General features: G+C 41.2%; 1 protein-coding gene across 1 annotated transcript; it reads right to left on the reverse strand.

Annotated features, from left to right (window-relative positions):
• Window positions 1-319: 319 nt before the first annotated feature.
• On the reverse strand, window positions 320-24,743 carry ca5a (carbonic anhydrase Va). Its single transcript, XM_023985232.2, has 8 exons — window positions 23,999-24,743; window positions 9,747-9,944; window positions 9,239-9,357; window positions 8,147-8,242; window positions 6,238-6,300; window positions 5,598-5,756; window positions 5,289-5,462; window positions 320-760 (listed from the first exon to the last, which is right to left on the reverse strand). Exons 1-7 carry the CDS (start codon window positions 24,138-24,140, stop codon window positions 5,292-5,294), a joined length of 948 nt encoding a protein of 315 aa, XP_023841000.1. The 5' UTR covers window positions 24,141-24,743; the 3' UTR covers window positions 320-760; window positions 5,289-5,291.
• Between the last annotated feature and the right edge of the window lie 401 nt (window positions 24,744-25,144).

Genomic DNA, 25,144 nt, shown 5'->3' on the forward strand with positions numbered 1-25,144 from the left:
AGGTCTGGTGTGGCGTTATGGGTCCTGGAACCAGGTCCTTATTGCCTGCCCAGGCTCCTGTCTAATGGGGAACAATGGAGCACAGCACAACCATTTATTTATAGGGGACAATAGGAACCTTTCTACCAACCCAGATCATTGTGACATCATTGTTGTTGCTATTGCAGATTTTACTGGGTTCTGGCTGCTGAGCATTACTCAAGTGGAAACCAGCATGTCCCATAACAGACTGTTAACTACATCACTTTACCCAGATGAACACCCCATCCATAGAAGCATTTTAATACCACCAGCAAGTCAAAATACTAAAACACAGGCATAGTGTACTCATTTCTTTATTATATTCATCTTTAAAATCTTCTATATAAACATTTGTCAGCAGTGGCTTCCTAGTTGTACGGCTGGACTAGGCCAATCAGGCACCTGGTACAACAACAGGCCTGTTGGGAGAGGGGCCCCAATTTAGCCCTTGAACCACAGCCCCTCAATAGCAGTTTTCATTCCGGCCCATGGGGCAGGAATGTGGCCACCCATTGATTAAACAAATACAACATGTACTACAGCACAACAAACATAGAACACTCCTCTAGCTCCAGGAAAACACCTGCTAAGTAGCAAACAAAGCAAGGGGAAGCACTGTCGAGTTTCCATCTGAGGTGTTTTACCCAAAAGGCTCAGACTTGTGGGCCATGGCTCCGGCGGACCTGCTCTGGCTTGGGCCCAATACCAGGCCACGGGAACTTTTCAGCTGGCATTTATACTGAACAAAAATATAAACACAACATGTAAAGTGTTAGTTCCATGTTTCATGAGCTGAAATAAAAGATCCCAGAAATGTTCCATACGCACAAAAAGCATATTTCTCTCATATTTTGAGCACAAATTAGTTTATATTCCTGTTAGTGAGCATTTCTCATTTGCCAAGATAATCCATCCACCTGACAGGTGTGGCATATCAAGAAGCTGATTAAACAGCATGATCATTACAAAGGTGCACCTTGTGCTGGGGACAATAAAAGGTCACTCTAAAATGTGCAGTTGTCACAACACAATGCCACAGATGTCTCAAGTTGAGGGAGCATGCAATTGGCATGCTGACTGCAGGAATGTCCAGCAGCGCTGTTACCAGAGAATTGAATGTTCATTTCTCTACCGTGAGCCACCTCCAACCATTTTTGAAAATTTGGCAATATGCCCAACCAGCCTCCACATCCGGCTTCTTCACCTGCGGGATCATCTGAGGGGGTGCTGAGGAGTATTTCGGTCTGTTATTTCAATTGACCGATTTCCTTATATGAACTGTAAACTCAGTAAAATAGTTGAAAATGTTGCGTTTAGATTTTTGTTCGGCACACATAACAATGGCTAACTGTGAACACCTCACAAAGCAATGGTCTTGATGCAGAGGTTGTTGATCCTGCTCACCCCAAGTCTTTAGTGTCACACTCCTGATGGAAACAATGACACTAGAGCTGACATCAACATAAAAACACTGGCAACACAATGGTGTAGGGCAAGTTAAGTGGAAGTTCCGCATAAGTCCCATTTATGTAAAACATGTACATCAATCTAGATCATTGTGCATACTAAGTTTGACACATTTAAAACAGTCATTGATGGCATATACATGAAAATACAGCAGTTCACCATTGATGACGAATTAAATCATGATCACTAGTCTTGATTAAAGTACAGTCATTACAGTTCAGTTTCCGTTTAGTATTTATAATTTGAAAACAAAAATACAGTTAAGTGAAATGAAACATCCCACTGGAGATTAAAAAGGCAGAACATAACTAAACAGATCAAGACAAATAGGAGGCAGAAAATTACCACAGTTACAGCAAAAAAAGTGAATCTGTCCTACCATCACTTACCCATAAAAATGCCCACATCAAACCAAGACCTAAAATGTACAACTGTTTCATAACCCCCATTCAAATCCTCCCTGTACCCCAACATTGTTCCCCTAACCCCTGGTGTGAAAAAGTGTCACCTTCAATTTCATAGGTAACGCAGTGAAACAGGCATAAGTGTCAAGTGGGTATGGAGGGCTGGAGTCTTGGACAGTGCTTTTCAGTTTTCAGAACAGGTTATTGTCAAGCTATGAGCACACAGCCATGAGCACACAGCCATGCAAACTGCATAGACAAACATTGGCAGTAGAATGGCCTTACTGAAGAGCTCAGTAACTTTCAACAGGGCACCGACATTGGATGCCACCTTTCCAACATTTTTTATTTATTTAACTAGGCAGGTCCTTCCCAAATTGTGCACCACCCTATGGGACTCCCAATCACGACAATTGTGATACAACCTGGAATCGAACCAGGGTCTGTAGTGACGCCTCTAGCACTGAGAGACCGTGCTTTACACCACTGAGCCACTTGGGAGCCCCCAACAAGTCAGTTCATCAAATGTCTGCCCTGCTAGAGCTGTCCCGGTCAACTGTAAGTGCTGTTATTGTGAAGTGGAAACGTCTAGGAGCAACAAGTCGCGAAGTGGTAGGCCACACAAGCTCACAGAACGGGACCGCCGTAGGTCATAAATAGTCTGTCCTCGGTTGCAACAATTACTACCGAGTTCCAAACTGCCTCTGGAAGCAATGTCAGCACAATAACTGTAAGGAGCTTCATGAAATGGGTTTCCATGGCCAAGCAGCCGCACACAAGACTAAGATCACCATGCGCCATGCCAAGCGTCGGCTGGAGTGGTCTACAGCTCGCCGCCATTGGACTCTGGAACAGTGGAAACGCGTTCTCTGGAGTGATGAATCAAGCTTCACCATCTGGCAGACCGACGGACGAAGGTGGGTTTGGTGGACGCCAGGAGAACGCTACCTGCCTGACTGCATAGTGCCAACTGTAAAGTTTGGTGGAGGAGGAATAATGGTCTGGGGCTGTTTTTCATGGTTCCGGCTAGGCCTCTTAGTTCTAGTGATCGGAAATCTTAACGCTACAGTATACAATGACATTCTAGACGATTCTGTGGTTCCAACTTTGTGGTAACAGTTTGGGGAAGGCCCTTTCCTGTTTCAGTGTGTAAGAACTTGACTGGCCTGCACAGGGCCCTGACCTCAACCCCATCGAACACCTTTGGGATGAATTGGAACGCCGACTGCGAGCCAGGCCTAACTAATGCTCTTGTTGCTCAATTCCCCGCAGCAATGTCTCAACATCTTGTGGAAAGCCTTTCCAGAAGAGTGGAGGCTGTTATAGCAGCAAAGGGGGGGGGACTACCTCCATATTAATGCCCATGAGTTTGGAATGAGATGTTCGACAAGCAGGTGTCCACATACCTTTGGTCATATAGTGTATGTATTACAATTGCTATAAAATGTGCTATATCACTTATCATGGTTGTGTGTCAACATAGGGAATAGCCATGCTTATTTTACTGTAAACAACCTTTTGGAATGCTATTAAAGCATAACATTAAGTTCAGGTATGTTTTCAAGTTGATACATGTAGTTGGTCCCACTGTAATCCCTGTCTAGCTACCTAGATATTTTGCATTTATGGATGGTCCTGCTGTGAACTTAAAAATCCTCTCCAAATTATTGCAATATCAAGGTCTGAACAAATAGCAATTTTCAGAGTACAGTCAAAGCTAAACAGTCTCAATAAATGACATACAACTATCAGGAGAATGATTCCTGTCGGTGTGCTGCTAGTGCTTCTAAAAGGCAAGTCAAATCCTTCTGACCTCCACCAATAAATAAATACAGAACCAACAAGATGAACAGGCTAATGATGTACATGTGACTCCCTCTCTAAACTCTCCCACAGCTCCTGGACCAGAAATTAGCAAACAATCTACCGACTGCCTGTTAAAAGCCTGCGAGGGGCATAATATTGTCAATATTCATTAAACCAGCAGGCTCCAACAGAAAAGACACTGCAGTGAGCTATTGATCTATGAAAACAGATGTCACCGTGTGTGTCAGTATTATGAATAACATGGAAGGCACTATGGTAGAGTCCTTTTCAGTACAACAGAAGAATTTGATTACAAGAGCAAAATCATCTTAGACACTCATGTAAAAAAAGGTCAATGTTTGCTATAGAATTCAACATATTAGTTGTAACAAATGCCCTGGTCTCTCTGTGCTTATAAGGCATAATGAAGCTGTACATCCTACACATATTACTTTTACATCTAAGTTAAAGATACTGAGATGTACATTCTAGTCTACTCAAGACTATGTATTAAAATCCATCAAATCACCTAAAAACATATTGAGCAACAATCATTTGTGCAGTTTGGAGCCTTAGCTAGGCCTTAATACAATGAACTAAATCTTTTCGGCTATATGCTGTAAACAAATTTAGAGCTTAAACCTTCAAACTAAACCCCCATTCATATATGATGCCCCTTCACCTCAAATACTTTGTCAAGGAAGAAAAATGACTGTAGAAGTACTCTTTCCACAAGAGGGTGATATTCATAAGCTTTAGTTTACATAATAAGTGTTGATAGTACGTCAAATTATTCCAGCAGCATCAATCATTGGTTTCTGGAAGCATGTAAAGTTTGACTGTTAATAAGGAGTGAATAAATAAGGTTTACAACTTTAAAAAATAAAGAGCATTCATAAAAATCTTCAACCAGATTCACCTAAGACACAGGAGTTTCAAAAATATGTTAGCGTCTGCTATGTGTTGATGACTTTCAGTTATTGACAGGACAGCAGACAGTGAGACAGATGTCAACATCAACAAAAAAGCCTTTAGATCATTGGTATTCAAACTTTTTCAGGGGGGGACCAACCCTTTTTTTCATAATCCTTTCTCGAGACCCCCCCACCCCAGATCTAATGACACGACCTTAAAAGGAAACATTTCGATTTTTACATCAACAAATAAACTTAAAATTCATTACATTTTTATCTCTTATTAAAATGAAAAGAAACCATTAAATACATTTACTCAAAATAGTATTTTTCAAATTCTTTCTCAAAAACATTTGTATATTGTCAAACAAAATTATCTGTACTCTTAATTTGCTTACTTCTAATTTTTGGGGGGCGAACCCACAGCAGTTCCCACACAACCCAACTAACTAGAGGTCGCGACCCTGACTTTGAATACCACAGCTTTAGATGGTGACATTGGAATTATAAAATCCCTGTCATTTAAGCGAAATCATTGAGTGCTTTCTGAATGCATAAGACATTTGGAAAGAAGATGCCAGCAGTATGACTTCTGTAGAGTAAAAAATAAATAAAAAGGCTTCCTAGGGTAATTGCATAATTTTGCTTTGAAGGGTCAGAGTGAGTTTGTGTGTACCGGTCAGTGGCCTGTGTGTGGACCTTTTGCAGGTGGCTCCTGCTGCAGGAAGGGGGTGAACGAGGACCGCACAGTGCGGCCCCTCAGGGGCTGCTGCACGCGGAAGTTGTTGACCATGCTCTTCTGCACCTCCTCCTCTGCTGAGGTGAAGAGAAGGCTCCGGAACACTGCCAGCTGAGTAAGGGACAATGTGTTACGCAGACCTGAAACTATGGAGTTAAAACACCAAGGTGTAAACCGCTGGTAATGCCATTGATGTTCTCTCCCTGTTCTCCACTAGCAAACAAACACATACAAATCCACACTAACCTGGTCATGGCTGACTTCGATGTGCTGCTTCATGATAATCCAGGTCACTGCCTCAGTCAGAGGAGGAGTGGTAAGAGACCCTGCATACGTCCAGTAATCGTCAATGTTAGCAGGCAGTAGGCAGGCTGGGTCAAACCTAGTGAACTCAACAACACTGTCCTAGAGAGTGAAAACGGAAAGAGGAAAGGGTTACATGGTGCTGCCAATTGGCATTCCCCATCCATAATAACCTTACTGATAGTAGTGGCATGTCATTTGACTCATGGCCACTAGATGGCAGTTAAAGTTGACCATCTTCCCATCTCTGATCATATTTCAGAATTGTTCCTTTGCATAATAATTCTGTGGGAGGTAACAAATGGTGTTCTACCCTCTACCACTCCTGTATAGCTCCTACACTGTCGTCACTCTCCCCCTCACATACTATTGCCATACAAATGTCACGTGTGCTCCACCTGAGACTTGTCCAGATTGCCCAACTGAGTCGTACAGTACATTGACTATTTTTGTTCTTACGCTTGGGCGGCTTTCTCAGAAACGCAGAGGCATATACCACCTGCTTGAAATGCACTCTTTGAAACCTTGGTTTAAAAAAAGAAAAATCACCTTCATGATTTAAGTGGTCAATCATTGAACTCACCTTGTGTCTGACAGCAGGTAGAGCATCCACTAGTTTCTGCAGTCCCTCGTGTCTCTTCCCTATCTGAGGAGTAAAATAATCTGTGTCTGAGCACTGAGTCCATCTGTCAGGCATGTGCTGTGTGTCTACATTCACTGCACGGGGTGTTTACATTTCAATGCCAGTAAATCTTGAAATGGTATGCATGTATGTACAGTGGGGAGAAGAAGTATTTGATAACCTGCGAAATCGGCAGTGTTTCCTACTTACAAAGCATGTAGATCTGTAATTTTTTATCATAGGTACACTTCAACTGTGAGAGACGGAATCTAAAACAAAAATCCAGAAAATCACATTGTAGATTTTTAAGTAATTAATTTGCATTTTATTGCATGACATAAGTATTTGATCACCTACCAACCAGTAAGAATTCCGGCTCTCACAGACCTGTTCGTTTTTCTTTAAGAAGCCTCCTTTTCTCACTCATTCTACCTGTATTAACTGCACCCGTTTAAAAGACACATGTCCACACACTCAATCAAACAGACTCCAACCTCTCCACATGGCCAAGACCAGAGAGCGTGTGTAAGGACATCAGGGATAAAAGTGTAGACCTGCACAAGGCTGGGTTGGGCTACAGGACAATAGGCAAGCAGCTTGGTGAGAAGTCAACACCTGTCGGCGCAATTATTAAGAAATGGAAGAAGTTCAATGACGGTCAATCACCCTCGGTCTCGGGCTCCATGCAAGATCTCACCTCGTGGGGCATCAATGATCATGAGGAGGTGAGGGATCAGCCCAGAAACTACACGGCAGGACCTGGTCAATGACCGAAGAGAGCTGGGACCACAGTCTCAAAGAAAACCATTAGTAACACACTACGCCGTCATGGATTAAAATCCTGCAGCGCGCGCAGGTCCCCTGCTCAAGCCAGCGCATGTCCAGGCCCGTCTGAAGTTTGCCAATGACCATCTGGATGATCCAGAGGAGAAATGGGGAAGGTCATGTGGTCTGATGAGACAAAAATAGAGCTTTTTGGTCTAAACTCCACTCGCCGTGTTTGGAGGAAGAAGAATGAGTACAACCCAAGAACACCATCCCAACCGTGAAACATGGAGGTGGAAAACTCATTCTTTGGGGATGCTTTTCTGCAAAGGGGAACGGATGACTGCCCGTATTGAGGGAAGGATGGATGGGGCCATGTATCGCGGAGATCTTGGCCAACAACCTCCTTCCCTCAGTAAGAGCATTGAAGATGGGAGTGCTGGGTCTTCCAGCATGACAACGACCCGAAACACACCAGCCAGGGCAACTAAGGAGTGGCTCCGTAAGAACATCTCAAGGTCCTGGAGTGGCCTAGCCAGTCTCCAGACCTGAACCCAATAGAAAATCTCTGGAGGGAGCTGAAAGTCCGTATTGCCAGTGACAGCCCGAAACCTGAAGATCTGGAGAAGGTCTGTATGGAGGAGTGGGCCAAAGTCCCCTGCTGCAGTGTGTGCAAACCTGGTCAAGAACTACAGGAAACGTATGATCCTCTGTAATTGCAAACAAAGGTTTCTGTACCAAAATTTAGTTCTGCTTTTCTGATGTATCAATACTTATGTCATGCAATAAATGCAAATGAATACTAAAAATCATACAATTGATTTCTGGACTTTTGTTTACGATTCCGTCTCTCACAGTTGAAGTATACCTATGATAAAAATTACAGACCTCTACATGCTTTGTAAGTAGGAAAACCTGCAAAGGCAGGTGTATCAAATACTTGTTCTCCCCACTGCTATGTATGTATGTATGTATGTATGTATGTATGTATGTATGTATGTATGTATGTATGTATGTATGTATGTATGTATGTGACAGTAGTGGTGGTGGGTTGCATATTGTAGGGATGCATCAATAGCTATGTTAACGAGGAGCAATAAATTACCTTGAGGAAGACCCCGATAACAGCCAGTCCATTCTCCTCCATCACCGCCTCCTCAAACCGGCTGTACTTATCAGAGTTCCAGTGGACCATGTGGAGCTAGCAACAGAAAAGACAGAGCATATGTAAATCAAAATGTGTTTATCCACACACCCAGAGTCAGGTTGTAGACTTTTGTTGACATATGTCATAATACACTGACTGCATTCAAATGCAATGTGTCACAAATTATATCTGTTGCTGAATAATGATTAACCTAATTCATGTTTAATATCATTCTCAAGATAAACGACAGTCAAAAAGCAGAAGTAAAACAAATTTGGGATTATATTCTGAACTTTAAAATACACCCCAAAATACCCATCCTTAACTGACAGGTATCAGTATCGATTAAACCAAACTGAGCATTGTCTGACCCAGAGGTCACACGTAGCTCCTCTTTGTTTCACTCTATTTCAGCTCCCAACAATGGCCCATAGTCACACTGGAATCAGGGGAGGTTTACATAAAGAAAAAAGGAGTTACAACCCAATAAATACTCAGACTGTGGTGTGCTCCTATTAGGCACAGAGGGAGTTGTGTTGTAATCGTAACTTCAGCCTCTGTACACACTCTGCACCTAGAGAGTGTTGAAAACCCTGACAGTCAGATTCTCACAGCCATTAACGACAGCTTGGCATGGCACCCTCCCCCAGACAGACAGTAGTACAGTAGTACTCCCTCTATTGGGTAAGTGTGCTTTAGGTGAGTGGAATAATATGAAAATAGATAACGTCAAAGGTGGGTCATGAGGATTGACCAGAATGCATTTCACGCAAAGCATTCTGCTTCTATATGTAGAGGTTTCCAACAGCACAATACCCCTCTGTCACGAAAATTCCATGCCAATATAGTCATGGATTGGCTAGGACAGCACTATGCCCTGATGTCTAAAAGCAGTCCTTCCACCGTTCCATGCCATAGTCTCCTGAAGACTACAGCTCTACTAGACTTGACATGTTAGGAGGTTTTTCAAACTGCATAGAGGCATTCCACAAAATTGACATTTAAAATACAAAACACTAACTCTTAAGGAAGAGGATGTGCGGTAGCTACCTCAGCAGGGAAGAGGCGGCGGTCCACTGTGTGCTCGGAGCCCCACGCGTTGTTCTCCCCCCAATGGAAGTGGAACTGACACAGCCGGAAGTTATCCTCCAGAGGACCCCCTTTAAGTACTGAGTGAGGGATGGGTAAGAATAAATAGATCCTCTGTGTTATATTAGAGACCCAAGAATGGGAAACAGTAACTAGTACATAAATAACAGCTGAGTGGGGGTTAAAAACATGATTATATAAACATACATGCTAAAACATAAGTATCCTCTCTCCACACACACAAAAGCAGATTTTTTTTTTTTACAGAATAATAAGCCTAAACAAAATAGACATTTCTGAAATAACATTCAATTGAAAATGAGAAATGTCTAAACAATACATTTCAAGACAGAGTGATGTTGAGAAATAAGCCTAGGGCAGGGATACTTAAAAAGTTAATCAAAGTCACATTCCACGTGGTGGGCATTGCGGTTTTAGTGAGGCACATTGCAGAGCAGAGAGGCCTTACTGGATTTGTCGGTGGTGTCGTCGTACTCAACCAGAAATGAGTACCCGTTGTTCCATATCTGTGAGCACGTCCCGGGGTCGTAATCCGGGGTCAGCGGCTTGAGGTGAGGATCAAAAACGCTCTTACGCACCCGAATATCGATAGGAGATTGTCTGTTACCCCCTGGAGCAACGAGTGGTCCCTGCCACATTGGATGCACTGGAGTCAAAGGATGAGAGAGGACTTCAATCTAGGCTGACAGTAAAATTTGTGATGAATAAAGCCCAACAAGGAATTACAGGGCACATGTGTAAATCACATTTGGTCCTATTGCTTAGCCCACTAAAACAAAGACAAATGCTGACACTTACTTTTCATTGTGTACTCTCCAGCTTCCTGCATTATTATTTGGCAAAATGCCAAAAATAAAATATGATTAAAATGTCTCACAGTAGACAAGCAATTCAACAGACTTCCGAGTTAGACCAGTAAGCCTCCTCCCTACATTCCATTTAAAGAAATGAGTAAAGCAGAGGAGGAATGAGACACTTGGGTTATTCCTCATGAAACTAGCACAAAAAAAGACCATGATTTGGCAGATTTTCACAACATTTAATATACAGAACAGTACTTTGGAGGAAGGTTTGTTGACATATATTTGACGTTTGTAACAAAGCATAATTGAGAAATAATTATTGAAAGTTTGCATATTTATAACATTTTGTCCTTACCCAGGCCTCCTTTAAGACTCCATAATGTATATGTAGGTGCTACAAAGCAAACACTGGTATCATATGATTGTTTTCCCCGCTTGCTCAGTAATAGCAGTAGTATTTTGATTTCAATAAAAGTCTTACATTAAATTTACAAATATTGAAAAATCTAAAAAGGAATATAGACAATATACCAGTTAAGACTTGGCACATTTTCAATATAGTGTTAAACAAAATATTCTCTACAGGAATATCAAAAATATTCATAAATTGATGTAAGAAAATTGTTATAGAAATCAAAATACCACTCATATTTCAGAGCAAGCCGCAAAGCTTCATATGACACCAATTTTTGCTTTGTAGCACCTACATATGAAACATTATGGAGTCTTAAGAGGCCTGGGTTAGGAAAAAATCTCATAAATATGCTAACTTTGATTAGTTATTTCTCAATTATGCTTTTAGATACCAATGTCAAATGTATGGCAAAAATCCTTCCTCCACAGGACCATTCTATGGATTAAATAATAATTGTGTGTGTGGGGGGGGGGGGGGGGGGGGGTGTCCTGGTTTCGTGAGGAATCACCCAGTTCCTTCCTCTAACTCGAATTCAAAGGAAATTGCAGAATAAGTCAAATGTGGGTAGGTTACAGAAACTGACACACAGAATGTATTGGCAGCCCAACAGGTCTTCTCCACAGAAGGAGAGACAGTAGTTCAGTTCTGAACGGAAAGTGTATTAAAATCTGCATTTTCTGGCATTACAATAAATCTACTAGGACCTCCTATATCTGTACAATGGTCCGTTGGAAAAGGTATTTTCAATGGGAACAATTATTTTTAAATGAACCTTTTTGCTACTGTACCCATGGCTCTAATGTGCGACGAAAATGTGTGTCGCTGCTGTGTAACCTGCAGTTTTAATTTGGGAACACCAATGCAACAACAAAAATGTATTTATATTATAATTGTTGTAACAAGGCTTCGCTGTACCGTTGTTTCCCGAGCGCAGATTTGTTAGCTTCATGCTTGCACCCTTACTACAGCGAACACGGATGTTTCCTACTAGCACACAGTTCAAAAGATCGGACTCATTAACCAGGGCAACGTTTATTTTTCTTCCTGTCGAGGATTGGAAGCCGCATTTTACATTCCTAAAAACTGTCACCAGCCGTTTACCATTCGTTTTAAACCTTGTTTAGTCATGTTTGTTACCTGACTAACTAGCTAGCTAACAACCTGGTAACATTACCAGTATATACATTTTTCTAGGGCATAACATGTTCCAGATTTAGCTAGAATTCATATAGGGCTGCTATATCTCAATAAATGCTATGTTGTGCTCCTTACTTTTTAAAGTGAGCACCAGTGCTAACAATGCATTTACTTTTAGAGCCCTGACTACCGGATTAAAATAAAAAGCATACTCTTACAATTTTTTTTGGAATGCAGCCTAGTTTCCCATCATGTGTAATATAAATTGTGACAATGAAGATCATAAAATACGTCTGAATTTTTTAAAAGTTTACTTCATGTACTGAAATGAGCTATGGATTTTTGTATAATCCACTCTTCATAATCCTCTATAGCTCATGCATAGACAATGTTTCTAATTCTGTGGCCCAGTGGATCGCAGGGAGATACATCTGACACAGGTTTCTCAGTGAGGTATGCAGGGTCATGGGTAGTAAAAATAGGTTGAACACCAGTAGGACTCTCATAGCAGACATTAACATTGTGGTTCTCACCATAAAAACAACCAACCATGTTCATTATCTTCAACAGGATTTGAGGCATTATACCGATTACAGGACCTCCATGTGTTTCTCAAAAGAAACATGACTGCTTTTTCTGTGCCCTAACTGACTCATTTGCTCTAGAAAAACTGCTTTTGGTGATTCATCACAAAACCAGGACAAAATAAATATCCTAATTTGGGGGATTTTTACACCATTTAATCCATAGAATGGTCCTTTGGAGCAAGGTTTCCCAAACTCGGTCCTGGGTCATCGTGAATCAGCTGTGTAGTGCTAGGGCAAAAACAAAAACGTGCACCCAGGGGTAAACAATTTAATCAAAGTTGGCATATTGAGGACATTTTGGCCTTATGGAGTCTTAAGGCCTGCTTAATGTTTGATCTGTAGGTGCTACAAAGCTAACTTTGATGTCAAATTAAGCTTTACCAATTGCTCTGTAATATGAGTAGTATTTTTCAGTAACAATTCTTACATTCATTTAGGAAGACTGAAAAATATAACACATGAATATTGAAAATATAACATTTTTGATTCAGCAAATGTTTCAATACATTGTTGATAATATACTTCATGGCAGGGATCAACTAGATTCAGCCATGGGACGATTTTATTCTTGAGCGGATGGTCAGGGGGACGGAACGTAATTACAAATCATTTGTAGAATGCAAATTGACCGCAAGAAGCCCAAACAGATTTATTTGACTAAAACAATTTAAAACCATGCATACATTTGTATACGATCACACCTCTCTATTATGCATGGGAATACTTTGGAACAGATTAAAAAGTACAATATGTTATCACTTGGAGCCGGTTTGCTGCCATTTTAGTTGTTTACGTTTATACAAGGGGGAGATTTAAAAAAAAAAATAACTATAATAATAAATCACCCGAAAGACAAATTCCCAGTTAGGGAAACTTGCTCTATGGCCATATCAAAGTTCCAGAGAGGGATCTTTGCTACTTTTAGAGTTATGATCATATTTGAAAGCAAGTTCAACAGAGTGAATGTGAAAATGGATAAAAAAAAGGATTTCCCTCTGCTGGTGATTTGCAGGATGTCCAATGACCAGTAAAATAACGGCTGTGAATGGTTACATTGCCTACTATACCAATTTCACTATGAAATGGGCCATCACTTCAGAACTACCAGAGACCCCACTCTGGAACTTTGTTATGCCAGTAGAGTATATAATGGTTCAACAATATATAGAAAAATATGAATATGAAACATTTTCTATATTCATTTTAATATTTTTCTAAATTCAATGAATGTAAGAAAATTGTTAAAGAAATCAAAATACCACTCATATTTCAGAGCAAGTGGTAAAGCTTCATATGACACTGATTTTTGCTTTGTAGCACCTACATATGAAACACTATGGAGTTTTAAAGGACTGAGTGAGGCCAAACTTATGCCAACTTTGATTCCTTATTTCACAATGAATAATGCTTTTAGATACAAAATGTAAAATATGTCAACAATCCTTCCTCCAAAAAGGACCACTGTATGGATTAAATGTTGTCAAAACGTCCTAAATCATGGTGTTTTTTTGTCCTGGTTTCGTGAGGAATCACTTCTTTGAGAGCCCAAGCCTAGCTTCCCTCGAAGGCAAACGTTTTTACTTGCACGTTATTTTCCACTCCCAATGGATACACCCCCAAAAAATGATTGGGTTTGCCTGGGACTGAAGAAATGAAAACATAAAATGCAACTCGGTGGGGCAGTAGTTCTTGACAAACATGATTTTACAGTTGAAGTCAGAAGTTTACACACACTTAGGTTGGAGTCATTAAAACTCATTTTTCAACCACTTCACAAATTTCTTGTTAACAAACTATAGTTTTGACAAGTCGGTTAGGACATCTACTTCGTGCATGACTAGTCATTTTTCCAGCAATTGTTTACAGACAGATTATTTCTGCCCGCGGCTATGGAACCCTGACCTGTCCACCGGACGTGCTACCTGTCCCAGACCTGCTGTTTTCAACTCTCTAGAGACCGCAGGAGCGGTAGAGATACTCTTAATGATCGGCTATGAAAAGCCCACTGACATTTACTCGTGATTATTATTTGACCATGCTGGTCATTTATGAACATTTGAACATCTTGGCCATGTTCTGTTATAATCTCCACCCGGCACAGCCAGAAGAGGACTGGCCACCCCTCATAGCCTGGTTCCTCTCTAGGTTTCTTCCTAGGTTTTGGCCTTTCTAGGGAGTTTTTCCAAGCCACCGTGCTTCTACACCTGCATTGCTTGCTGTTTGGGGTTTTAGGCTGGGTTTCTGTACAGCACTTCGAGATATTAGCTGATGTACGAAGGGCTATATAAAATAAACTTGATTTCACTGTATCACAATTCCAGTGGGTCAGAAGTTTATATACACTAAGTTGACTGTGCCTTTAAACAGCTTGGAAAATTCCAGAAAATTATGTCATGGCTTTAGAAGCTTCTGATAGGCTAATTGACATCATTTGAGTCAATTGGAGGTGTACCTGTGGATGTATTTCAAGGCCTACCTTCAAACTCAGTGCTTCTTTGCTTGACATCATGGGAAAAAAATCAAAAAAAAAAAAAAAATCTACAGAAATCAGCCAAGACCTCACAAAAAAAAAAAAAAAAAGACTTCCACAAGTCTGGTTCATCCTTGGGAGCAATTTCCAAACGCCTGAAGGTACCATGTTCATCTGTACAAACAATAGTACGCAAGTATAAACACCATGGGACCACGCAGCCGCCATACCGCTCAGGAAGGAGACGGGTTCTGTGTCCTAGAGATGAACATACTTTGGTGCGAAAAGTGCAAATCAATTCCAGAATAGCAAAGGACCTTGTGAAGATGCTGGAGGAAACAGGTACAAAAGTATCTATATCCACAGTAAAACGAGTCCTATATCGACCTGAAAAGCCGCTCAGCAAGGGAGAAGCCACTGCTCCAAAACCGCCATAAAAAGGCCAGACTACGGTTTGCAACTGCACATAAGGACAAAGATCGTACTTTTTGGAGAAATGTCCTCTGGTCTGATGAAACAAAAATAGAACTGACCATCGTTATGTTTGGAGGAAAAAGGGGGAGGCTTGCAAGCCAAAGAACACCATCCCAACCATGAAGCAGAGGGGGTGGCAGCATCATGTTGTGGGGGTCCTTTGCTGCATGAGGGACTGGTGCACTTCACAAAGTAGATGGCATCATGAAGGGAAATTATGAGGATATATTGAAGCAACATCTCAAGACATCAGTCAGGAAGTTAAAGCTTGTCGCAAATGGGTCTTCCAAATGGGCAATGACCCCAAGCATACTTCCAAAGTCGTGGCAAAATGGCTTAAGGACAACAAAGTCAAGGTATTGGAGTGGCCATCACAAAGCCCTCACCTCAATCCTATAGAAAATGTGTGGGCAGAACTGAAAAAGCGTGTGCGGGCAAGGAGGCCTACAAACCTGACTCAGTTACACCAGCTGTCAGGAGGAATGGGCCAAAATTCACCCAACTTATTGTGGGAAGCTTGTGGAAGGCTACCCGAAACATATGACCCAAGTTAAACAATTTAAAGGCAATGCATGTAAACTTCTGACCCACTGGGAATGTGGTGAAAGAAATAAAAGCTGAAATAAAATAATTTTCTACTATTATTCTGACATTTCACATTCTTAAAATAAAGTGGTGATCTTAACTGACCTAAGACAGGGCATTTTTACTAGGATTAAATGTCAGGAATTGTGAAAAACTGAGTTTAAATGTATTTGGCTAAGGCGTATGTAAACTTCCGACTTCAACTGTATATAAATGGCAGGCACAGTCTTGCAGGGCCTTATGAATGTGTAAAGCTGACCAATCAGCTGTTTACGTGTCATTAATATTTGTATAGGCTTTTATCATGCCAGCAGCATACCACTGCTGGCTTGCTTCTGAAGCTAAGCAGGGTTGGTCCTGGTCAGTCCCTGGATGGGAGACCAGGTGCTGCTGGAAGTGGTGTTGGAGGGCCAGTAGGAGGCACTCTTTCCTCTGGTCTAAACAAAGATCCCAATGCCCCAGGGCAGTGATTGGGGACACTGCTCTGTGTAGGGTGCCGTCTTTCGGATGGGACGTTAAACGGGTGTCCTGACTCTCTGAGGTCATTAAAGATCCCATGGCACTTATCGTAAGAGTAGGGGTGTTAACCCCGGTGTCCTGGCTAAATTCCCAATCTGGCCCTCAACCATCACGGTCACCTAATAATCCCCAGTTTACAATTGGCTCATTCATCCCCCTCCTCTCCCCTGTAACTATTCCCCAGGTCGTTGCTGCAAATGAGAACGTGTTCTCAGTCAACTTACCTGGTAAAATAACGGTAAAATAAAAAATATAAATACTTTTGGAAGTGTAGTTTGCTGGATGACAAGTTCCGGTCATTTTCTTGCTTACCAAGTGTAAACAATGGCAGAAGCAAAGTCAGTGTTTTTGTAGCGTACCTCTGTAGTAATAACAAACAAATGCAGCCGTACTTAAGTTTTCATGCTGTAAAAAGAGTTGGAAGGCGCTACGTTTAAGATACTCTGCAGCAGCACCTTGGAATGTAGCCTACATTTCAACCACACAGACTACACTGCTGGGAGCGGTTTATCTGAATACTTTAAAATAATGACCCGAAAACTTTGTTAATATATCCCTTTATTTGTGAATATAATCGTCACCTTTGGAAACTCACCAGCTCTGTGGAAATAAATAAAAACACATATTTGCATATTCACCCACTTGCCTCCTGCGGAATCCTTGCCCTTACACCTTGTAGGATGTATAATAAGATCATAGCTAGAATAAAAATCCACATGACAGAAAATAAGGTGCAGAAATACTTCCATTTAACTTTCAAAGTAATGTTTCACGTCGCACGAAGGAGGGCACATCTTGGTGAATAGAGCTTTGGACGCTTCACATCCCTTCAATTAGATGTCAACAACTGTGAAAATTATAGAACACAACACTCTACAAAATGGTCAAACGTTGATTAAAAGAGCCAATAAAACACAAAAGTGTATTGTAGACGCAGAGCTCTATCAGTAGCGCACAAACATTGCAAAAATAATACATGACCAAAGTTATGTGGACATCTGCTCGTCGAACATCTCATTCCAAAATCATGGGCATCAACATGGAGTTGGTCCCCCCCATTGCTGCTATAACAGCCTCCACTCTTCTGAGAAGGCTTTCCACTAGATGTTGGAATATTTCTGTGGGAACTTGCTTTCATTTAGTCACAAGAGCATTAGTGAGGTCAGGCACTGATGTTGGGCGATTAGGCCTGGCTCGCAATCGGTGTTCCAATTCATCCCAAAGGTGTTCGATGGGGATGATGTCAGGGCTCTGTGCAAGCCAGTCAAGTTCTTCCACACCGATCTCGACAAACAATTTCTGTATGGACCTCGCATTGTGCACAAGGGCATTGTCATGCTGAAACAAGAAAGGGCCTTCCCCAAACTGTTGCCACAAAGTTGGAAGTACAGAATTGTCTAGAATGTCATTGTATGCTGTAGCGTTAAGATTTCCCTTCACTGGAACTAAGGGGCCTAGCCCGAATCATGAAAAACAGCCCCAGACCATTATTCTTCCTCCACCAAATGTTACAGTAGGCACTGCGCAGTCGGGCAGGAAGCATTCTCCTGGCATCCGCCAAACCCAGCTCCGTCCATCGGACTTCCAGATGGTGAAGACTGATTCATCACTCCAGAGAACGTGTTTCCACTGCTCCAGAGTCCAATGGTGCCGAGCTTTACACCACTCCAGCTGATGTTTGGCATTTTGCATGGTGATATTAGGCTTGTGTGTGGCTGGCTTGGCCATGGAAACCCATTTCATGACACTCCCGACGAACAGTTCTTGTGCTGACGTTGTTTCCAGAGGCAGTTTGGAACTCGGTAGTGATTGTTGCAACCGAGGACAGACGATTTTTATGCGTTGTGCTTCAGCACTCAGCAGTCTTGTTCTGTGAGCTTGTGTGGCCTACCACGTTGCGGCCGAGCCGTTGTTGCTTCTAGACATTTCCACTTCTCATTAACAGCATTATGGCTTTTTCTTTGCAACTCTGCATAGAAGGCAAGCATCCCAGAGTCACCTCTTCACTGTTGACGTTGAGACTGGTGTTTTGCAGGGACCATTTAATGAAGCTGCCAGATGACTTGTGAGGCATCCGTTTTTCAAACTAGACACACTAATGTACTTGTCCTCTTGCTCAGTTGTGCACCGCGGCCTCCCACTCTTTCTATTCTGGTTAGAGCCAGTTTGCGCTGTTCTGTGAAGGGAGTAGTACACAGTGTTGTACCAGATCTTCAGTTTCTTGGCAATTTCTCACATGGAATAGCCTTCATTTCTCAGAACAAGAATAGACTGACAAGTTTCAGAAGAAAGTTCTTTGTTTCTGGGCATTTTGAGCCTGTAATCGAATCCAGTAATGCTGACGCTCCAGTACTCAACTAGTCTAAAGAAGGACAGTTTTATTGCTTCTTTAAATCAGCACGACAGTTTTTAGCTGTGCTAACATAATTGCAAAAGGGTTTTCTAATGATCAATTAGCCTTTCAAAATGATAAACTTGGATTAGCTAACACAACGTGCCATTGGAACACAGGAGTGATGGTTGCTGATAATGGGCCTCTGTATGCCTATGAAGATATGCCCTTAAAAATCTGCAGTTTCCAGCTACAATAGTCATGTCATTTACAACATTAACAATGTATACACTATTTCTGATCAATTATGTTATTTTAATGGACAAAGGGAAAAAAAGTGCTTTTCTTTCAAAAACAAGGACATTTCCAAGTGACACCACACTTTTGTTGATTTTTTTTTACTAGAACAAGGTGTCTTGGACACACAGTTCCAGCAGTAAGTGTAAAGCTGCTGTTCTCAGCCATGTGCTGGGTGGCTAAAGATCAGTCACACCATCTGGCCTGGAGAAAATTACACATTTCAGAGTACTGTTTTAACTCATCTGGCTCTAGAGCCAAGCCCCTTTTCATTTGACTGGTTTGCCTTACCCAGTAGGGCTTGCCAGTGCCTGGCCAGAGGACTCCACTATCATGTGACATACTCCACGAAACCTGCTAGCTGTTACTCTTGGCCAATGCATTTGGCTCCATAGTGGGCACTCTTGATTGCTCTTCAGTACCTTCCTCAATCACAGCTGACAACTCGTGACCTTTAAGCTCTCTAAAATGGTAGAACTGGTGGCAGCTTGGGACAAAGTGTAATTTGCTCTAACTTCCCATCTATATGGAGTTAAGGAAAGACTGGATCATCTGGGTTTGTCAAGCTTTCTTGTCATAACAGGGGGACATGTGTAAGACAGCACAGAACCATGGGGCAGAGATCCAAAACTGGAATCAAATAGAGACAGTTCAGCTAAGCCATGCAGGACAGAGGAAATCAGTAATTGGAGTGTAATGCTCCTCAAAGCCTCTCCAGCAGAACGCACTGCCTGGTCAGGAAGGGGCCATGAAACAAAAACGATGCATTTAGGTTTGAGAGAGTGATAACTAAAACTATTGTGATGTGTTTGAGATAAAGTATTTGTATTCCTTGCAAAATATGTTACTAAGAGCGTGATTGAAAATTTAAAAAAATCTATCTCATCACAGAAAATTGATGTACGCTTGCTAAAGTGTAGATTTTAAGCCACTTTTGCCAGACGTCGTTGGTTCTGAGCGGATCCCCTGAAAACAAGAACACTTGGGCAGATTCCATTTACCAATCCAAAATTATATCAGAAACAACATCTAGGCCTAGCTCTACAAAGTGTATTACCAGAGTCCTTGGCCTGTGCCATGTTCGCAGGAAACTTGTGCATGGTACATGTGGTGGCACAGTCTTCATGCTCATCATGCTGTCATTGTATTGTTTGGAAAAGCAAGGCAACCAGGTGGTTGCACACAAGACAGAAGGCTTCATGTCCGTGTACAAAGTGAACTACAGTACCAATATCAGTGGCAGTACGATTTACAAATCTTTGTTTCTATAGAAGACAGAAAGCAAAAAATGTAGTGCACAGCTGCCAAACCTAATTGAAAGGGTTAGGCAGTGCTATAGTAGATAAACAAAGAGTATGGTCTGTGTGCTTGGCCAGTGAGTGCGTTCCTGTAAGACGTAGAGTCGCAAGCTAGCGCGAGGACGCGCTCTTTGAAAGGAGGGAGTAGTGTAACGACCCTGGGTTTATAAGCGCGGAAATCGTCTCTGCCGCACGAGCATGCTTTTGTGGCACAGTCGATAGCGCGCCGGACCTCGGGCTAGAAGGTCGAGGGTTCGAGACCTGCTCCCTGCCTGTTTCATTACACTACCTTAAACTTCCTTATTTGACACAGACATAAAAATGGTATCCACGAGTTAATCTGACTCTGTGGAAGTACATAATGGGCCTTATTGCCAAAATCCCAGAGTATACATTTAAGATTATTATATATTGTTTACTATGGTTTGTTTATCAGTAACAGTTTCCATCCACAGTTTATGAGTGTAAAGTCATACCATATTAAAAAAAACAGCTGTGATGGAAACAGGTAATTTCGGTAGAATTTTATAAATGGCGACATTATTTGTTTGTTTGACATGGTGGTATCTTTTTGTGTCTATAATGCGAAAAATGGTGGCGGAAACAGCTTTATGCGCACATATTTATACAATAACCATTATATTGAAGTAAACTTGGAGCCACGCAATGGTGTGTGGTCCTCCCACTATGACTTGAGAAACAATGCAGTTTATTATGATACAGATTAAATAAATGATGATTAACTTCACAGGGTGGTGAAAGTGAACGGTCTTTAGCGTGGTGCTTCATGCCAATAAATATTGAGGGTCTTATTCTGGTGACACGATGGTCGATACTTAGCTGCTGTTTAACAAAATATATATATTTTTTTATCTTGCTCTTTTGTCCATGATAATCTCTTCACGTAAACTGTACCCGCACTGTATCTGCAAGCTGTTGGCTAAACCACACGTGCCAATACCAGAGTGGCCACATTACCTATATAACGCTGCATTTGTGACAAAACCATCAGTAGAGTTGAAAATGTGATGGAATCAAATTTATTTAACCTTTAATCTAGGCAAGTCAGTTAAGAACAAATTCTTATTTACAATGACAGCCTACTTGTAAAGCACCCCCTAAACTTGTATTTTTTATTTCGGTACATAGGAATTTAACCGTAAAAGCTATTTTTATGTGCACTACGTCGTCACTCACAGCCTTTCATCTGCAACAAGTCCATTTGTTGGAATTACACCACTGGTGAGAAAATATAAATTTTTTCCCATGCAGATTTGATTATATTAGCATAAAGATCTGTGGCCAATATGTGAGAGATTCATGCAAATATTCTACAATCTGCATTAAAAATGAGAATTTTCTCACCAGAAAACAGTTTGCAGATACAGTGCGGGTATAGCCTATATGATGAGATTATTTTGGACAAAATAGCAAGATTCTTTTTATTTGTCAAACAGCAGCCAAGCATCTATCATCATGTCACCAGAATAAGACCCTCGATATTCATTGGAATGGAGGATAAAGCTAAAGGCTGAGCACTTTCACCACCCTGTGAAGTTCATCATTTTTCATCTGTAGCATAATAAATAGAGGTCGACCGATTAATCGGAATGGCCGATTAAATCTGGGCCGATTTCAAGTTTTCATAACAATCGGAAATCTGTATTTTTGGGCGCCAATTTATTTTTTATTTTTTTACACCTTTATTTAACTAGGCAAGTCAGTTAAGAACACATTTTTATTTCCAATGACGAGGCAGAACGACAGATTTTTAACCTTGTCAGCTCAGGGGATCCAATCTTGCAACCTTACAGTTAACTAGTCCAATGCTCTAACACCTGATTACATTGCACTCCACGAGGAGCCTGCCTGTTAGCGAATGCAGTAAGCTAAGTTGCTAGCTAGCATTAAACTTATCTTATAAAAAACAATCAATCAATGACTGTCATTGCTCTAATGTGTACTTAACCATAAACATCAATGCCTTTCTTAAAATCAATACACAAGTATATATTAAACCTGCATATTTAGCTAAAAGAAATCCAGGTTAGCAGGCAATATATACCAGGTGAAATTGTGTCATTTCTCTTGCGTTCATTGCACGCAGAGTCAGGTTATATGCAACAGTTTGGGCTCTTTGCGAACTAATTTGCCTGAATTTTACGTAATTATGACAACATTGAAGGTTGTGCAATGTAACAGGAATATTTAGACTCATGGATGCCACCCGTTAGATAAAATACGGAACGGAATAAACGTTTTGTTTTCGAGGTGATAGTTTCCAGATTAGTCAAAGGTATATGGTTTAGAGAGAGAAATAGTCGACGCGTTATAATTCCTGTGATAACTTGCGGCTGAATTTGAAAGGGTTCCTTCGTTATTTTACCGTTCATGTCTTCCATAGAGAATGTCTTGATCTACTTCAAATAAGGTCGTGTTCGTGCAGGCTTAAACCGCCTCGACGTTTTGATACCCGTGTAAATCTCACTAGGATAAGGTAACGTTTGTCAACTATATTTTCATAAATCCACTCTACAAAAAAATGTATCTCGCTTATATTTAGCCAATATTGATCAGAGTAACTTGTCCTATGGATATCTACACAGTTATAAAAATTGGCACGGTGATGTAAGCCTACACGAAACACAGACCTTATTTTAAGTGAATCTAAAAATATCCTATGGAATAAATGAAGGAACCGCTTTTCAGATTTTGCTAGAAGGTGTCATGGGAATTATGACTCGCACTTTGGTTGTCAATTCTTACCATGCCCATTATTAAAATAGCATTCCCTGCATATAGATTAAATTTTTTGTTTTCAACATTCATCACAGGTAACTTAAACTCTATTTTTATTCAAACAGTTGAGAGTATTTGTCTCCTAAGCAGACTCTTCAGTATCATTGTCACTTCAGAGCTGTGTGCGTGTGTGTGTATTTATGTATTATATAAGTTAAAAATAAAAGTGTTCATTGTTCATTATTTCAGGTATTGTTGCAATTGTCATTATTACAAAAATGTGTGTGTGTGCGTGTGTGTGTATGATATATATATATAAAATGTTTTTTTAATTTTTTTAACAAATCGGCCGATTAATCGGTATCGGCTTTTTTTGTCCTCCAATAATCGGTATCGGCATTGAAAAATCATAATCGGTCGACCTCTAATAATAAACTGCATGCTTTGCCGAGTCGTAGTTGGAGTACAACACATTAGATTAGTTTAACGACCCATTAGAAAGACAGGGCAATGACCCCAATCACTGCCTTGGGGAATTGGGATAATTTTTTAGACCTTAGGGAACAGTGCCTACTACTGGCCCTCCAACACCCCTTCCAGCTGCATATGGTCCAGGGCCTAACCAGGACCAACCCTGCTAACTTCAGAGGTATGCCAGCAGTGAGATGCAGGGTGGTATGCTGCTGGCATAATGAACCAGATTCACTCATGCAGAAATCCACTCCCTGGTTTCCATGTATTCTTTGTTTTCATCGCAATGCGTTCACAATGTCATTATCCCTTCAGTAATGTAGCCACCAAGGATTTATATACATAATTGGTAGCCATAGTGATGTTGATTAAAACGTTACCGCTGCTTGAGAGATTTAACAGTTATTTATCATGTCGTGTGTGGAATTTGGCAGCTTTGCTGCCAGCTGGACTAAGTGACTAGTAGTGATTATAGCACTGACTGTTCTAGTCTTAAATATATTGACTACAACTAGCAAATGCAACTGTACTTAATATAATGATACAAGCTATTTAAAAAGTTTCGACACTTACAGGCAGAAAGCACATATTTGCTTGAACATGCGGTGAGGTTGCATCTTCTCACAGGGATCAAACGTTGACCTTTGGTTTGCTTTATGAGATGTCTGTGCAGATACCGAGCAAGTGGGGTTAAAACCGATGAAAGAGCCACCATTATCTCGGATTCTTCGATTACGCTTCTCGAGGGTTGCGAGAGTCAAAGTTAGTTGTTATTTATCCTTTCAGGTAAGGCGAAACGTCAAGTCAACTGCTCATCTTGTCCCCAGGTGTTACGGGTTGGTTTCATAGCGGTTTCCACTTAAGGGGATTTGCTTTTTATGGCCCCTCGTCTTCCACATTGTCGGCTGGATGGCTGGTCTCTCTCGCTACCTCTCGCTTGACTGGTAGCAACGAAATGGGCAGGCTGTCACATGATTAAAACGTTGACGAATTGACAGTAAATTCCATCCGGTTTTACAGCTTTTCACTAGTCCTGTTGATGCGTGCCCTTACTTGAACACCGCGCCCATCGAATTTAGCTTCCTACAGATATTTCACACGCCGCATCAACGAAAATAACAGATTGTAAATGTCTTGACAAAACAATGTTATTACGAAGAGTTTGCTGAGTGGGGGTCGCAAAATTCCCATCCCGACCTATCAGCTTTATCGTCTGAGGGGCGTTTCAATCCACATGCGCGAGACGATGCTGCGTTCATAGCATCTTGTAAATACGAGCATATGACTGAAAAATCCACTTGAACGCCTCTCCAACTCGTAATAATTTGAGGGAAACTCGTCTATCACCCTTGAGCTCCGACTTCTTCCATATATACTCTGACGTCACCTAATCAAATTATATTTGTCACATGCTTAGCAAACAACATGGCTGCGTTCGGCTATGTTTTTTCGTTCTGGAACGTTCAATTTAACGGAAATGGTGCTGTACTGAACGACCAGTTGGAACGCTGTCGCACAGTTTCTAAACCGAGGCGCAACATCGCGAGACTTCCGGGAACGCTTGCAAAACAGGCCAGGGTTTGAGAAGTGAAAAGGTCTTCCTTAGTTGTTCATTTTCTCTAAATCTAAAGGCACAACCTCGATTCGAGACAATGTTTTTGGTAGTTCAACATGTTATTGCTCCAACCTCGTGAAAGTGACAAACTGACACGTTTTCAT

This window comes from Salvelinus sp. IW2-2015, linkage group LG4q.1:29 (genome assembly GCF_002910315.2).
Source record: "Salvelinus sp. IW2-2015 linkage group LG4q.1:29, ASM291031v2, whole genome shotgun sequence".
In the NCBI taxonomy this organism is placed as follows: domain Eukaryota; kingdom Metazoa; phylum Chordata; class Actinopteri; order Salmoniformes; family Salmonidae; genus Salvelinus; species Salvelinus sp. IW2-2015.

Bases quoted from the DNA above. Each gene is read 5' to 3' on its own strand.
- ca5a (XM_023985232.2), bottom strand. From the start codon at position 24,140: ATGGTGGCTCTTTCATCGGTTTTAACCCCACTTGCTCGGTATCTGCAC. The intron at 9,358-9,746 runs GTAAGGCCTCTC...TCCCTCACTCAG, and splicing joins CGACACCACCGACAAATCCA to TACTTAAAGGGGGTCCTCTG. The intron at 5,463-5,597 runs GTTAGTGTGGAT...TCCCTTACTCAG, and splicing joins TCGAAGTCAGCCATGACCAG to CTGGCAGTGTTCCGGAGCCT.